This window comes from Salmo salar, chromosome 10 (genome assembly GCF_965601325.2).
Source record: "Salmo salar chromosome 10, fSalSal1, whole genome shotgun sequence".
NCBI classification, from domain to species: Eukaryota; Metazoa; Chordata; class Actinopteri; order Salmoniformes; family Salmonidae; genus Salmo; species Salmo salar.
The window spans coordinates 123,681,370-123,697,500 of record NC_138300.1 but is presented as its reverse complement, the minus strand read 5'-3'; the positions used below and the strand labels follow the sequence as shown (position 1 = coordinate 123,697,500).

Genomic DNA, 16,131 nt, shown 5'->3' with positions numbered 1-16,131 from the left:
AGCATATTTAAATTCACACAGGACACTGGAAAAGACAAGAGAAATACTCCAGATGTGACAGACTGACCCTAGCCCCCCGACACATAAACTACTGCAGCATAAATACTGGAGGCTGAGACTGGAGGGGTCAGGAGACACTGTGGCCCCATCCGATGAAACCCCCGGACAGGGCCAAACAGGTAGGATATAACCCCACCCACTTTGCCAAAGCACAGCCCCCACACCACTAGAGGATATCTTCAACCACCAACTTACCGTCCTAAGACAAGGCCGAGTATAGCCCACAAAGATCTCCGCCATGGCACAGCCCAAGGGGGGGCGCCAACCCAGACAGGAAGACCACGTCAGTGACTCAACCCACTCAAGTGACGTACCCCTCCCAGGGACGGCATGGAAGAACACCAGTAAGCCAGTGACTCAGCCCCCGTAATAGGGGTAGAGGCAGAGAATCCCAGTGGAAAGAGGGGAAACCGGCCAGGCAGAGAGAGCAAGGGCGGTTCGTTGCTCCAGCCTTTCCGTTCACCTTCACACCCCTGGGCCAGACTACACTTAATCATAGGACCTACTGAAGAGATATGTCTTCAGTAAAGACTTAAAGGTTGAGGCTGAGTCTGCGTCTATCACATGGGCAGGCAGACTATTCCATAAAAATGGAGCTCTATAGGAGAAAGCCCTGCCTCCAGCTGTTTGCTTAGAAATTCTAGGAACAATTAGGAGGCCCGCGTCTTGTGACCGTAGCGTACGTGTAGGTATGTACGGCAGGACCAAATCGGAAAGATAGGTAGGAGCAAGCCCATGTAATGCTTTGTAGGTTAGCAGTAAAACCTTGAAATCAGCCCTTGCCTTAACAGGAAGCCAGTGTAGGGAGGCTAGCACTGGAGTAATATGATCAAATTTTTTGGTTCTAGTCAGGATTCTAGCAGCCGTATTTAGCACTAACTGAAGTTTATTTAGTGCTTTATCCAGGTAGCCGGAAAGTAGAGCATTGCAGTAGTCCAACCTAGAAGTAACAAATGCATGGATACATTTTTCTGCGTCATTTTTGGACAGAAAGTTTCTGATTTTTGCAATGTTACGTAGATGGAAAAAAGCTGTCCTTGAAACAGTCTTGATATGTTCTTCAAAAGAGAGATCAGGGTCCAGAGTAATGCCGAGGTCCTTCACAGTTTTATTTGAGACGACTGTACAACCATCCAGATTAATTGTCAGATTCAACAGAAGATCTCTTTGTTTCTTGGGACCTAGAACAAGCATCTCTGTGTTGTCCGAGTTTAAGAGTAGAAAGTTTGCAGCCATCCACTTCCTTATGTCTAAGACACAGGCTTCTAGCGAGGGCAATTTTGGGGCTTCACCATGTTTCATTGAAATGTACAGCTGTGTGTCATCCGCATAGCAGTAAAAGTTAACATTATGTTTTCTAATGACATCCCCAAGAGGTAAAATATATAGTGAAAACAATAGTGGTCCTAAAACGGAACCTTGAGGAACACCGAAATGTACAGTTGATTTGTCAGAGGACAAACCATTCACAGAGACAAACTGATATCTTTCTGACAGATAAGATCTAAACCAGGCCAGAACTTGTCCATCTCTCCAAAAGAATGTGGTGATCGATGGTATCAAAAGCAGCACTAAGATCTAGGAGCACAAGGACAGACGCAGAACCTCGGTCTGACGTCATTAAAAGGTAATTTACCACATTCACAAGTGCAGTCTCAGTGCTATGATGGGGTCTAAAACCAGACTGAAGCGTTTCGTGTACATTGTTTGTCTTCAGGAAGGCAGTGAGTTGCTGTGCAACAGCTTTTTCTAAAATTTTTGAGAGGCTTTATTACTGCCACTTTTGAGAGGCTTTATTACTGCCACTTTTAGTGAGCTTGGTACACATCCGGTGGATAGAGAGCCGTTTCTTATGTTCAACATAGGAGGGCCAAGCACAGAAAGCAGCTCTTTCAGTAGTTTAGTTGGAATAGGGTCCAGTATGCAGCTTGAAGGTTTAGAGGCCATGATTATTTTCATCATTGTGTCAAGAGATATAGTACTAAAACACTTGAGTGTCTCCCTTGATCCTAGGTCCTGGCAGTGTTGTGCAGACTCAGGACAACGGAGCTTTGGAGGAATACGCAGATTTAAAGAGGAGTCCGTAATTTGCTTTCTAATGATCATGATCTTTTCCTCAAAGAAGTTCATGAATTTATCACTGCTGAAGTGAAAGCCATCCTCTCTTGGGGAATGCTGCTTTTTAGTTAGCTTTGCGACAGTATCAAAAATACATTTCGGATTGTTCTTATTTTCCTCAATTAAGTTGGAAAAATAGGATGATCGAGCAGCAGTGAGGGCTCTTCGATACTGCACGGTACTGTCTTTCCAAGCTAGTCGGAAGACTTCCAGTTTGGTGTGGCGCCATTTCCGTTCCAATTTTCTGGAAGCTTGCTTCAGAGCTCGTGTATTTTCTGTATACCAGGGAGCTAGTTTCTTATGACAAATGTTTTTAGTTTTTAGGGGTGCAACTGCATCTAGGGTATTGCGCAAGGTTAAATTGAGTTCCTCGGTTAGGTGGTTAACTGATTTTTGTCCTCTGACGTCCGTGACGTCCTATCAGATCTACTAAACAGTCTTTCTGTCTTAATGCCATACCCTCTTCTTTGAGTCATCTCTCTCTTAATCTCACACAAACACAGAGACACACGCACGCACAGAGACACACACACACACACACACACACACACACACACACACACACACTCTCTCTCTCACTTCCTCACTTTCTCTCTCCATTTTCTCACAATGGTGTCACTCTGGTACATAGGGTTGAGACAGGCTGCTGAGCAGTGAACTCTTTCATCAAACCAAAGCCAAGCTAGTTGTGAGGGCGGTGACTATGAGGAACTCCTCTATAAATATATCAACGCTTTCTACAGTTTCATTCCATCCGATCACACTACATCACTAGACCACAGAGAACCTTACCTGAGACGTACCTGTCCTGATCCCTCCACTGTGACCTAATGGTAATGGTGAGTATAGAGATTTGACTGCTTTTGGTTGGTGGCTGCTATTCGGGGAGGATGGGGGGAAACAACTGTTTGATAATGAGGTTTTTAACTCTGAATTAATTTACAGATACAATATTTGAACTTTCTAATAAGAATGTCAGCAGCATCGGCAGGTTGTTCGTAATTCCTAGTGTTATTGCTGCTAATTAACACACAACGATTGGACACTGCTGTAGTAGGTAACCGATAGCAACCATGGCGATATTATGTTTGTTATCAGGGATACAAGGGGTAAGTGTAGGGTTGTTAGGTCGGGGTATTTGGGAGAGAGGTCTGTTAAACTAGGTTACATCCTGATCTGTTATACTATTTTACACCCTGCTCCCTAGACCTGCTCTACAGCAATGCTTCCTAACTCCAGTCCTCCAGGACCCCCAACAGGGGTTCCCTACTCCAGTCCTCCAAGACCCCCAACAGCCTACCCCCTGCTGGGGGTCCTGGAGGACCGGAGTTAGGCTGTTGGGGGTCCTGGAGGACCGGAGTTAGACTGTTAGGGGTCCTGGACTGGAGTTAGTCTGTTGGGGGTCCTGGAGGACTGGAGTTAGCCTGTTAGGGGTCCTGGAGGACCGGAGTAGGGAACCACTGTTAGGGGTCCTGGAGGACCGGAGTTAGCCTGTTGGGGGTCCTGGAGGACTGGAGTTAGACTGTTAGGGGTCCTGGAGGACCGGAGTTAGACTGTTGGGGGTCCTGGAGGACTGGAGTTAGACTGTTGGGGGTCCTGGAGGACTGGAGTAGGGAACCACTGTTGGGGGTCCTGGAGGACTGGAGTTAGGCTGTTAGGGGTCCTGGAGGACTGGAGTTAGACTGTTAGGGGTCCTGGAGGACCGGAGTTAGGCTTTTGGGGGTCCTGGAGGACTGGAGTTAGGCTGTTGGGGGTCCTGGAGGACTGGAGTTAGGCTGTTGGGGGTCCTGGAGGACTGGAGTTAGGCTGTTGGGGGTCCTGGAGGACTGGAGTTAGGCTGTTGGGGGTCCTGGAGGACCGGAGTTAGGCTGTTGGGGGTCCTGGAGGACCGGAGTTAGCCTGCTGGGGGTCCTGGAGGACCGGAGTAGGGAACCACTGTTGGGGGTCCTGGAGGACTGGAGTTAGGCTGTTAGGGGTCCTGGAGGACTGGAGTAGGGAACCACTGTTGGGGGTCCTGGAGGACCGGAGTTAGGCTGTTAGGGGTCCTGGAGGACTGGAGTTAGGCTGTTGGGGGTCCTGGAGGACCGGAGTTAGGCTGTTGGGGGTCCTGGAGGACTGGAGTTAGGCTTTTGGGGGTCCTGGAGGACTGGAGTTAGGCTTTTGGGGGTCCTGGAGGACCGGAGTAGGGAACCACTGCTACAGACAAAGGGCAACTAATCTGTTTTTTGGGGGATAGGGAACTTGACCTTGACCACCTCTTATCCTTAGTGAATGGTGATCCTTTGGAACACATTGAGATGAGACGATACTGTGCCTAACAATGAATTGTGAGTGGTGATAGCCAGGACATGTCCGTGTCATAAAACCAATGTATTCGCTGGTAATGTGTTAAAAGGTGTCGCTAACACAATTACAGCACTGTTGTACACTGATCAGAGATGAACACGCCAGGCTCAGCACACCTTGTGTCAGTCAGAGCTTTAATCATACTGCACCACACTTTGTTGTGTGATTGGCTCTAATCAAATCAAATTAAACTTTATTTAAAAGGGGCTTTTGATCTATGTCAGAAAATATTCATATATTAAAAAAGTTTGTGGAATTGGAGAGAGAGAGAGAGAGAAAAAAAAAGTTTTTTCACATATGAATAACCTATTATTATTGCTGTTGTGATTATTAATACTACTATCTATTATTGTTATTGTTAATAGCAGTATCAATGTTAATAATATTAGTCATATTATTATTCATATTATTTATATCTATGTCATTATCATTATGTTATATTCTGTCAGTAATTCTTTTTGGACCATCCACCTTAGGAAATTCACATGACCTACAGTACAGTGCAGTACAGTACAGTGCAGTGCAGTACAGTACAGTACAGTACAGTGCAGTGCAGTGCAGTACAGTGCAGTACCGTGCAGTGAGAGAGATTATTTCCGTCAGGTAGCCTGTTCTCTCTCTCTCTCACAGACTCCACCCTATTGTTATTTCAAGCAGATGCCGTTCATTTCCGAGGGAGCAGTCTTTCGAGAAGTATCTCACGCCTGAGTGAGAAACTAAACAACCAATATCGATTAAACTGATTCCAAAAAATAATTATTTCCGGAACAGAATTTGTTAAAAACGAGAAATAGACAATATTTGGAATTTTTATATTCATTTTTATATTCAATCTTCCTGGGATTTACAACTAGATTGTACATCCAGTGGTCTCAACCGATTTTCGAAATGAGTATCGTGACTCAAGACCATGTATTTTTGTCCGCTTTGCAGCCCAAGACCGCCGTCAGCACTTACGCGGTCCCGTCCGAGATCCAGCTCGGGGGGAATGGGGTCACCCTGTCGGATGAGATGACCCGGGGAAAGCGGGTCCAGCAGCAGGTTGCTATGCGGCTCGCCGAGAAATCATCGACTCTTCCGCGACAGAACGGCTCAACCGCCCACTATTCCTCCTCAGGTAGGACTGAACTCATCTACTATGGTGACATGGTACTCAAATGTACAGCAGGCTACTACTGATTTGTTTTGATACATAAGAAAACTATTGACTTGACAATGAAATGTGTTTACTGTAACCGAACAATGTATTTAGCGTATCTCTATTATATGCCCATAGGGGCCGATCCAAGACCCGTTAAAACTTGCATAAAGGGAATGTTATTTCCCTTTTTATGTACTTTTCTCTAATACCATATTCTGACCTGGGATTTATGCATGGGATATAGCATGCTATTCACCAGCTAACTATTCGTTTGTGGTGGAGATGAAGGTGTGGCCCAGGTGTGTGTCTAGGATTGTGTAGGACGTGTGTCTACAGATAAACCATATTCTGTCCTTGATTTAATTCCCTAATAATTCCACAACCTTTAGTCGAGGGAGAAAACCATGAATAAGGTCTAGCGAGCCTACCAGTTCTGAGTGGGGAAAATCATCTACTTCATTAGTGTTTTATGTTGTTTGTTTTTTTTAGAGAGAAATAACACAATGTTCTATCCATCGTAATTTACAACTTGATGAGAGCTATTGATAAGAGCTAGGTAAATGAGTAATCCGTTTGGATAAGAGGATTGTAAATATAAATTACAATTATTTTAGATCTACTGAAGACCAATGTGAAACAAGTCATACGGCAACAAACTGAAGCATATCCAACATACTAACGTTCCCACAGGGAAGTTTATGAACTACAGTGTGCCATTAATGCAGAATTTAAATTGTATGTCCTTTTAACTTGTATCACGTTACATATGCCTATCTGGAGCCAATGCCAATAAGGCCCACAGTGTTCCTGAGAGTTGCTAGCATTACTGGGTCATAATAGACTGCCGTCGTGCAATCATTTAGCCTATCCATGTAGCCTATTAGAATCATGATGGGAACTCAGACCCCATGTAGCCTATTAGAATCATGATGGGGAACTCAGACCCCATGTAGCCTATTAGAATCATGATGGGGAACTCAGACCCCATGTAGCCTATTAGAATCATGATGGGAACTCAGACCCCATGTAGCCTATTAGAATCATGATGGGAACTCAGACCCCATGTAGCCTATTAGAATCATGATGGGGAACTCAGACCCCATGTAGCCTATTAGAATCATGATGGGGAACTCAGACCCCATGTAGCCTATTAGAATCATGATGGGAACTCAGACCCCATGTAGCCTATTAGAATCATGATGGGAACTCAGACCCCATGTAGCCTATTAGAATCATGATGGGAACTCAGACTCCATGTAGCCTATTAGAATCATGATGGGAACTCAGACTCCATGTAGCCTATTAGAATCATGATGGGAACTCAGACCCCATGTAGCCTATTAGAATCATGATGGGGAACTCAGACCCCATGTAGCCTATTAGAATCATGATGGGAACTCAGACCCCATGTAGCCTATTAGAATCATGATGGGAACTCAGACTCCATGTAGCCTATTACAATCATGATGGGAACTCAGACTCCATGTAGCCTATTAGAATCATGATGGGAACTCAGACCCCATGTAGCCTATTAGAATCATGATGGGAACTCAGACCCCATGTAGCCTATTAGAATCATGATGGGAACTCAGACCCCATGTAGCCTATTAGAATCATGATGGGAACTCAGACCCCATGTAGCCTATTAGAATCATGATGGGGAACTCAGACCCCATGTAGCCTATTAGAATCATGATGGGGAACTCAGACCCCATGTAGCCTATTAGAATCATGATGGGAACTCAGACCCCATGTAGCCTATTAGAATCATGATGGGGAACTCAGACCCCATGTAGCCTATTAGAATCATGATGGGGAACTCAGACCCCATGTAGCCTATTAGAATCATGATGGGAACTCAGACCCCATGTAGCCTATTAGAATCATGATGGGAACTCAGACCCCATGTAGCCTATTAGAATCATGATGGGAACTCAGACCCCATGTAGCCTATTAGAATCATGATGGGAACTCAGACCCCATGTAGCCTATTAGAATCATGATGGGGAACTCAGACCCCATGTAGTCTATTAGAATCATGATGGCAACTCAGACCCCATGTAGCCTATTAGAATCATGATGGGGAACTCAGACCCCATGTAGCCTATTAGAATCATGATGGGGAACTCAGACCCCATGTAGCCTATTAGAATCATGATGGGAACTCAGACCCCATGTAGCCTATTAGAATCATGATGGGGAACTCAGACCCCATGTAGCCTATTAGAATCATGATGGGAACTCAGACCCCATGTAGCCTATTAGAATCATGATGGGAACTCAGACCCCATGTAGCCTATTAGAATCATGATGGGGAACTCAGACCCCATGTAGCCTATTAGAATCATGATGGGAACTCAGACCCCATGTAGCCTATTAGAATCATGATGGGAACTCAGACCCCATGTAGCCTATTAGAATCATGATGGGAACTCAGACCCCATGTAGCCTATTAGAATCATGATGGGAACTCAGACCCCATGTAGCCTATTAGAATCATGATGGGGAACTCAGACCCCATGTAGCCTATTAGAATCATGATGGGGAACTCAGACCCCATGTAGCCTATTAGAATCATGATGGGAACTCAGACCCCATGTAGCCTATTAGAATCATGATGGGAACTCAGACCCCATGTAGCCTATTAGAATCATGATGGGAACTCAGACCCCATGTAGCCTATTAGAATCATGATGGGAACTCAGACCCCATGTAGCCTATTAGAATCATGATGGGAACTCAGACCCCATGTAGCCTATTAGAATCATGATGGGAACTCAGACCCCATGTAGCCTATTAGAATCATGATGGGAACTCAGACCCCATGTAGCCTATTAGAATCATGATGGGGAACTCAGACCCCATGTAGCCTATTAGAATCATGATGGGAACTCAGACCCCATGTAGCCTATTAGAATCATGATGGGGAACTCAGACCCCATGTAGCCTATTAGAATCATGATGGGAACTCAGACTCCCATGTAGCCTATTAGAATCATGATGGGAACAGACTCCATGTAGCCTATTAGAATCATGATGGGAACTCAGACCCCATGTAGCCTATTAGAATCATGATGGGAACTCAGACCCCATGTAGCCTATTAGAATCATGATGGGAACTCAGACCCCATGTAGCCTATTAGAATCATGATGGGAACTCAGACCCCATGTAGCCTATTAGAATCATGATGGGAACTCAGACCCCATGTAGCCTATTAGAATCATGATGGGAACTCAGACCCCATGTAGCCTATTAGAATCATGATGGGAACTCAGACCCCATGTAGCCTATTAGAATCATGATGGGAACTCAGACCCCATGTAGCCTATTAGAATCATGATGGGAACTCAGACCCCATGTAGCCTATTAGAATCATGATGGGAACTCAGACCCCATGTAGCCTATTAGAATCATGATGGGAACTCAGACCCCATGTAGCCTATTAGAATCATGATGGGGAACTCAGACCCCATGTAGCCTATTAGAATCATGATGGGAACTCAGACTCCATGTAGCCTATTAGAATCATGATGGGAACTCAGACCCCATGTAGCCTATTAGAATCATGATGGGAACTCAGACCCCATGTAGCAGTTTCAACCTGGATTCTGGTGTGCAGTTCACCATTACTGGACCATTGTCGTTAGGCTACAGCTCCATGATTAGTAAAATACAGGTTTTTCATAAGACTATTGGTCAACCCGCTATTGAACCTGACTACGCCAACTTTCAGGATGAATCAAAACCACTGCATTTTTTTTTATTTATTTCACCAATATATTTAGTTGTGTACAAGGCTGTCCAAACCTATTTTTAATGGTTAATAAATACTTTCCTATCCCTAAATAACCTACAAGATCAGAGTTTTTTTTTTTAAATCCACCAATTGGAGCTGGTTGATGCCTTAAGATAAATGTACTGAAAAGCCTAGGGCTTCAGCCATGGGGTGTTGTGGTGTTGCCAGCAGGGCAGGGCTTCAGCCATGGGGTGTTGTGGTGTTGCCAGCAGGGCAGGGCTTCAGCCATGGGGTGTTGTGGTGTTGCCAGCAGGGCTTCAGCCATGGGGTGTTGTGGTGTTGCCAGCAGTGCCTCAGCCATGGGGTGTTGTGGTGTTGCCAGCAGGGCAGGGCTTCAGCCATGGGGTGTTGTGGTGTTGCCAGCAGGGCAGAGCTTCAGCCATGGGGTGTTGTGGTGTTGCCAGCAGGGCTTCAGCCATGGGGTGTTGTGGTGTTGTCAGCAGGGCTTCAGCCATGGGGTGTTGTGGTGTTGCCAGCAGGGCAGGGCTTCAGCCATGGGGTGTTGTGGTGTTGCCAGCAGTGCCTCAGCCATGGGGTGTTGTGGTGTTGCCAGCAGGGCTTCAGCCATGGGGTGTTGTGGTGTTGCCAGCAGGGCGGTTCAGCCATGGGGTGTTGTGGTGTTGCCAGCAGGGCTTCAGCCATGGGGTGTTGTGGTGTTGCCAGCAGGGCAGAGCTTCAGCCATGGGGTGTTGTGGTGTTGCCAGCAGGGCAGGGCTTCAGCCATGGGGTGTTGTGGTGTTGCCAGCAGGGCAGAGCTTCAGCCATGGGGTGTTGTGGTGTTGTCAGCAGGGCTTCAGCCATGGGGTGTTGTGGTGTTGCCAGCAGTGCCTCAGCCATGGGGTGTTGTGGTGTTGTCAGCAGGGCTTCAGCCATGGGGTGTTGTGGTGTTGCCAGCAGGGCAGGGCTTCAGTCATGGGGTGTTGTGGTGTTGCCAGCAGGGCAGGGCTTCAGCCATGGGGTGTTGTGGTGTTGCCAGCAGGGCAGAGCTTCAGCCATGGGGTGTTGTGGTGTTGCCAGCAGGGCTTCAGCCATGGGGTGTTGTGGTGTTGTCAGCAGGGCTTCAGCCATGGGGTGTTGTGGTGTTGCCAGCAGGGCAGGGCTTCAGCCATGGGGTGTTGTGGTGTTGCCAGCAGTGCCTCAGCCATGGGGTGTTGTGGTGTTGCCAGCAGGGCTTCAGCCATGGGGTGTTGTGGTTTTGCCAGCAGGGCTTCAGCCATGGGGTGTTGTGGTGTTGCCAGCAGGGCAGAGCTTCAGCCATGGGGTGTTGTGGTGTTGTCAGCAGGGCTTCAGCCATGGGGTGTTGTGGTGTTGCCAGCAGTGCCTCAGCCATGGGGTGTTGTGGTGTTGTCAGCAGGGCTTCAGCCATGGGGTGTTGTGGTGTTGCCAGCAGGGCTTCAGCCATGGGGTGTTGTGGTGTTGCCAGCAGGGCAGGGCTTCAGCCATGGGGTGTTGTGGTGTTGTCAGCAGGGCTTCAGCCATGGGGTGTTGTGGTGTTGCCAGCAGGGCAGGGCTTCAGCCATGGGGTGTGTCTCTCTTCTCTTTCTACATTTCTCGCCTCTCTCTTTTTCTTACCTCATCCTTCACCAACCGGTTTGTTGCCTGAGGCTCTGACACAGCAAAGCATGAAGCTCACACACCTCTACCTTCTGCCTACCTGCCTGGAATCACGCACACACACACACACACACACACACACACACACACACACACACACACACACACACACACACACACACACACACACATACATCACACACACACACACACACACACACACACACACACACACACACACACACACACACACACACGCACACACAGACAGTCTTTCAACTTTGTACTGGACATTAGCGGTGGTAAAAGTATTGCTTCCATTCAGTATAAAGTATCACATCTGTGGTGCCAATCTGCACCAAAGTCTTGATGTCCCTGTGTGGCCTGTTTCCGAGCCCTGTTGAGAATTCACCTAAAGGTTATAGGTCTCAACCTGTACTTCAACGCAGGGGGATCAGTCCCATTTCCTTTGTGTTAGGATATGACAGGGGCCAACAGCCATTTCTGTGAGATCATTTCTGGTAAATGAAGGATCTGTCAGGACCAGTCTACGCTCATAGCTCCCCTATAATTTAAGCAGGTCATGTCACAGCATGTGAAACATTTAAATGTAATCAAATTGTCTTCTCTCTCTGCACATACTGGTTCTCACAAACGTATTCCTCTGGGACAGGATGCATCATCAATCTATCTGGACTATAAATGCACTTTGTTTATGTCTCCATGTATATTTGTATATTTGTAGCTACTGTACAAATATGTTTTAGAACCATGACAATATCAATATGTATGTTATACAACAATAACAATAACAATATATATGTTATAGAACAATAACAATATGTATATTATAGAACAATAACAATATGTATATTATAGAACAACAACAATAACAATATATATGTTATAGAACAATAACAACAACAATATGTATGTTTTAGAACAATAATAAAAATGTGTTTGTTAATATGTATTGGGCATTAAATTACATTTCTATTGAAAAACATAGTGTAGTTTTAGATATTTGTAGTTTAAACACAAACGTGTGTCTCCTGTCAGTTTCACTATAGATAAAATAACAAAGACAACATAAGGTCATAAGGTCACTGCTCTCTGTCTCTGTGTCTGTCTCTCTCAGGGCTTCACTGTCACAGCAACAGTTATGAAGGCGCTGTCTGTCTCTCTCAGGGCTTCACTGTCACAGCAACAGCAACAGTTATGAAGGCGCTGTCTGTCTCTCAGGGTTTCACTGTCACAGCAACAGTTATGAAGGCGCTGTCTGTCTCTCATGGCTTCACTTTCACAGCAACAGTTATGAAGGCGCTGTCTGTCTCTCTCAGGGTTTCACTGTCACAGCAACAGTTATGAAGGCGCTGTCTGTCTCTCTCAGGGTTTCACTGTCACAGCAACAGTTATGAAGGCGCTGTCTGTCTCTCAGGGCTTCACTGTCACAGCAACAGTTATGAAGGCGCTGTCTATCTCTCAGGGCTTCACTTTCACAGCAACAGTTATGAAGGCGCTGTCTGTCTCTCAGGGCTTCACTTTCACTTTCACAGCAACAGTTATGAAGGCGCTGTCTGTCTCTCTCAGGGTTTCACTTTCACAGCAACAGTTATGAAGGCGCTGTCTATCTCTCAGGGCTTCACTTTCACAGCAACAGTTATGAAGGCGCTGTCTGTCTCTCTCAGGGTTTCACTGTCACAGCAACAGTTATGAAGGCGCTGTCTGTCTCTCTCAGGGCTTCACTTTCACAGCAACAGTTATGAAGGCGCTGTCTGTCTCTCTCAGGGTTTCACTGTCACAGCAACAGTTATGAAGGCGCTGTCTGTCTCTCAGGGCTTCACTTTCACTTTCACAGCAACAGTTATGAAGGCGCTGTCTGTCTCTCTCAGGGCTTCACTTTCACAGCAACAGTTATGAAGGCGCTGTCTGTCTCTCTCAGGGTTTCACTTTCACAGCAACAGTTATGAAGGCGCTGTCTATCTCTCAGGGCTTCACTTTCACAGCAACAGTTATGAAGGCGCTGTCTGTCTCTCTCAGGGTTTCACTGTCACAGCAACAGTTATGAAGGCGCTGTCTATCTCTCAGGGCTTCACTTTCACAGCAACAGTTATGAAGGCGCTGTCTATCTCTCAGGGCTTCACTTTCACAGCAACAGTTATGAAGGCGCTGTCTGTCTCTCTCAGGGTTTCACTGTCACAGCAACAGTTATGAAGGCGCTGTCTGTCTCTCTCAGGGCTTCACTTTCACAGCAACAGTTATGAAGGCGCTGTCTGTCTCTCCTGAGGATTCTGGGATGTTTTCTTTTAAATACTTTAACTGTGCTTTATTTCAACTTGTCTGAAGTAATACATCCAATGGAATAGCCCCGATGCTAATCCCGCCCCTCCGGCGCTACAGGCTTGCTCACATGCTCAAAGTATTTGAAAGAAAACAAATGCTATTTGCACCCAGGTCAGGCTGGTGTGATGCAGGTACAGTATTGTTGTCCTCCTGACTGTCGGGTAACCAATGACAACCAGGTCAGAATATAGCTGATCACGTGTTGGTGTAATGGGTGGTGTGTCTGTGTGTGTGTGTGTGTGTGTGTGTGTGTGTGTGTGTGCCACAGGTGTGCTTGTGTGCGTGTGTGTGTGTGTGTGTGTGTGTGTGTGTGTGTGTGTGTGTGTGTGTGTGTGTGTGTGTGTGTGTGTGTGTGTGTGTGTGTGTGTGTGTGTGTGTGTGCTCGCGCAGGCGTGCATGTGTGTGAGTAAACAGGAACCTGAGTTGTTGGTATTGTATAATTTATGCAGAAGGTAGTTAGTTTAAATTATTAGGTATTATTATGACAAGAGATACCCTTCCTCTTACTGCTGCTCTCTCTGGGCCTGATTCAGACTTAGACTTGCCGTATGCAGGTGCGTAATGGCCTTTGCAGTCGTGGTTCCCTTGCACGCGCTGAATACATGTAATTCAACTACTGAAAACCTTCCCACTTGCTGACCAACAGATTTTCTCATGGAAGTTTCCTATTGAATATAGGGTTTTCAGTATATGCATCTAAAGCCATCCCTTTAAATTTGGTGTACCTTTAATTTGAATTTTCTTGACAGACTCACTATAATATATGGACAGTACGGTTCAGAATATTACGTATCGGTGATCTAAAGCCGGGTAAATACACGAATACAGGTCTCCTTTTCAGCACCAATTGTTAGATGAAAAAAATACTCTAATCTTGTATATTATTTAGGGTTAGGAAAGTATTTATGAATAATAATTTTTTATATATTTTTTTAAAACGATTTGGAGTGCCCGACCAAAAAAAAAAAAATACAGTTGTTTGATTCTTCAATATTCAATTGTTCAATCCACGAAATATTGAAAGGTGAGAAGTGTACAATTAGGGGTTTACCTATGAATCCTATAAATATACCCTGATCATCCTAACTAATCACGGAACTGTGATGACGACGGGTCCGGTCAGACTGGGCTGTGTTCCAGAATGATTCCAATAGGCTACACTCCAAAAGGGTTCTTTGTAAGGCAAAGGCTTCTACCTAGAACCTCATTGTATTGAGGTTCATTGTATTGAGGCACCAAAAATTATTCCTCTGTGGGGACAACCCGAAGAACCCCTCCTACATGGTTCTACTTACCACCTTTTTTTTCTCTAAGAGTTTACATGTCCCAAATTATTGTAATAGGTTAGCCTAATATGATCCACTATAGCAAGCGATCCTCAGGAACTAACAATGGAATGGAATGATGCAAATTGTAAGGAAACTAACTAGTGAGTTATAAATGTGAGGAAACTAACTAGTGAGTTATAAATGTGAGGAAACTAACTAGTGAGTTATAAATGTGAGGAAACTAACTAGTGAGTTATAAATGTGAGGAAACTAACTAGTGAGTTATAAATGTGAGGAAACTAACTAGTGAGTTATAAATGTGAGGAAACTAACTAGTGAGTTATAAATGTGAGGAAACTAACTAGTGAGTTATAAATGTGAGGAAACTAACTAGTGAGTTATAAATGTGAGGAAACTAACTAGTGAGTTATAAATGTGAGGAAACTAACTAGTGAGTTATAAATGTGAGGAAACTAACTAGTGAGTTATAAATGTGAGGAAACTAACTAGTGAGTTATAAATGTGAGGAAACTAACACTAAAGTTATAAATGTGAGGAGACTAACACTAAAGTTATAAATGTGAGGAAACTAACACTAAAGTTGTAAATGTGAGGAGACTAACACTAAAGTTATAAATGTGAGGAAACTAACACTAAAGTTATAAATGTAAGGAGACTAACACTAAAGTTATAAATGTGAGGAGACTAACACTAAAGTTATAAATGTGAGGAGACTAACACTAAAGTTATAAATGTGAGGAGACTAACACTAAAGTTGTAAATGTGAGGAGACTAACACTAAAGTTATAAATGTGAGGAAACTAACACTAAAGAGACAGTTATAAATGTATCTGGGCATAACTGACGGTGGCTAACGATTAGTGGCTAATGTTTAAAATGTAAAAAAATATAGTGAAAAGTCTGGGCATATAATTTAAACATTCCAGAAATCAGAAATCAACTCGGTAGGTTTATACTGTGATTTGTGAATGGCTACAGAAGCCTATAGCTTGGGTCTCCAAATGTCATCATTGCAAGTTATAAGGCCAACATTTCATCAACTTCACTGTGGAAAAGGTGATATGTTGATATACTTGAGTTTGCTGCCATATGACTTGTTTCACATTTATCTCCAGCAATTATAAGGTCAAATAGATCAAAAATAATTTTCATTTATATTTACAATCCCCTTATCGATAACGGAATGCTCATTTACCTTGCTCTTATCAAGTTGTAAATTACGATGGATAGAAAATGGTGTTATTTCTGTAGACGCACGGTGCATGGAGAATGGTGTTATTTCTGTAGACGCACGGTGCATGGAGAATGGTGTTATTTCTGTAGACACACGGTGCATGGAGAATGGTGTTATTTCTGTAGACACACGGTGCATGGAGAATGGTGTTATTTCTGTAGACGCACGGTGCATGGAGAATGGTGTTATTTCTGTAGACACACGGTGCATGGAGAATGGTGTTATTTCTGTAGACACACGGTGCATGGA

General features: G+C 44.8%; 1 protein-coding gene across 2 annotated transcripts in view; it reads left to right on the top strand.

The window, feature by feature from the left end:
• Positions 1 to 2,816: 2,816 nt before the first annotated feature.
• Positions 2,817 to 16,131, top strand: part of LOC106561813 (plakophilin-3) — a 52,581-nt gene continuing 39,266 nt past the window's right edge. The window contains exons 1-2 of one of the 2 annotated variants that reach the window (XM_082957466.1): positions 2,817 to 3,017; positions 5,458 to 5,641. In XM_082957466.1, coding sequence (XP_082813592.1) covers positions 3,009 to 3,017; positions 5,458 to 5,641 — 193 coding nt within the window. In that variant the 5' untranslated portion in view covers positions 2,817 to 3,008. Of the gene's footprint in view, positions 3,018 to 5,192; positions 5,642 to 16,131 lie in introns of those variants that run through there. The other variant, XM_082957465.1, reaches the window with a different exon arrangement.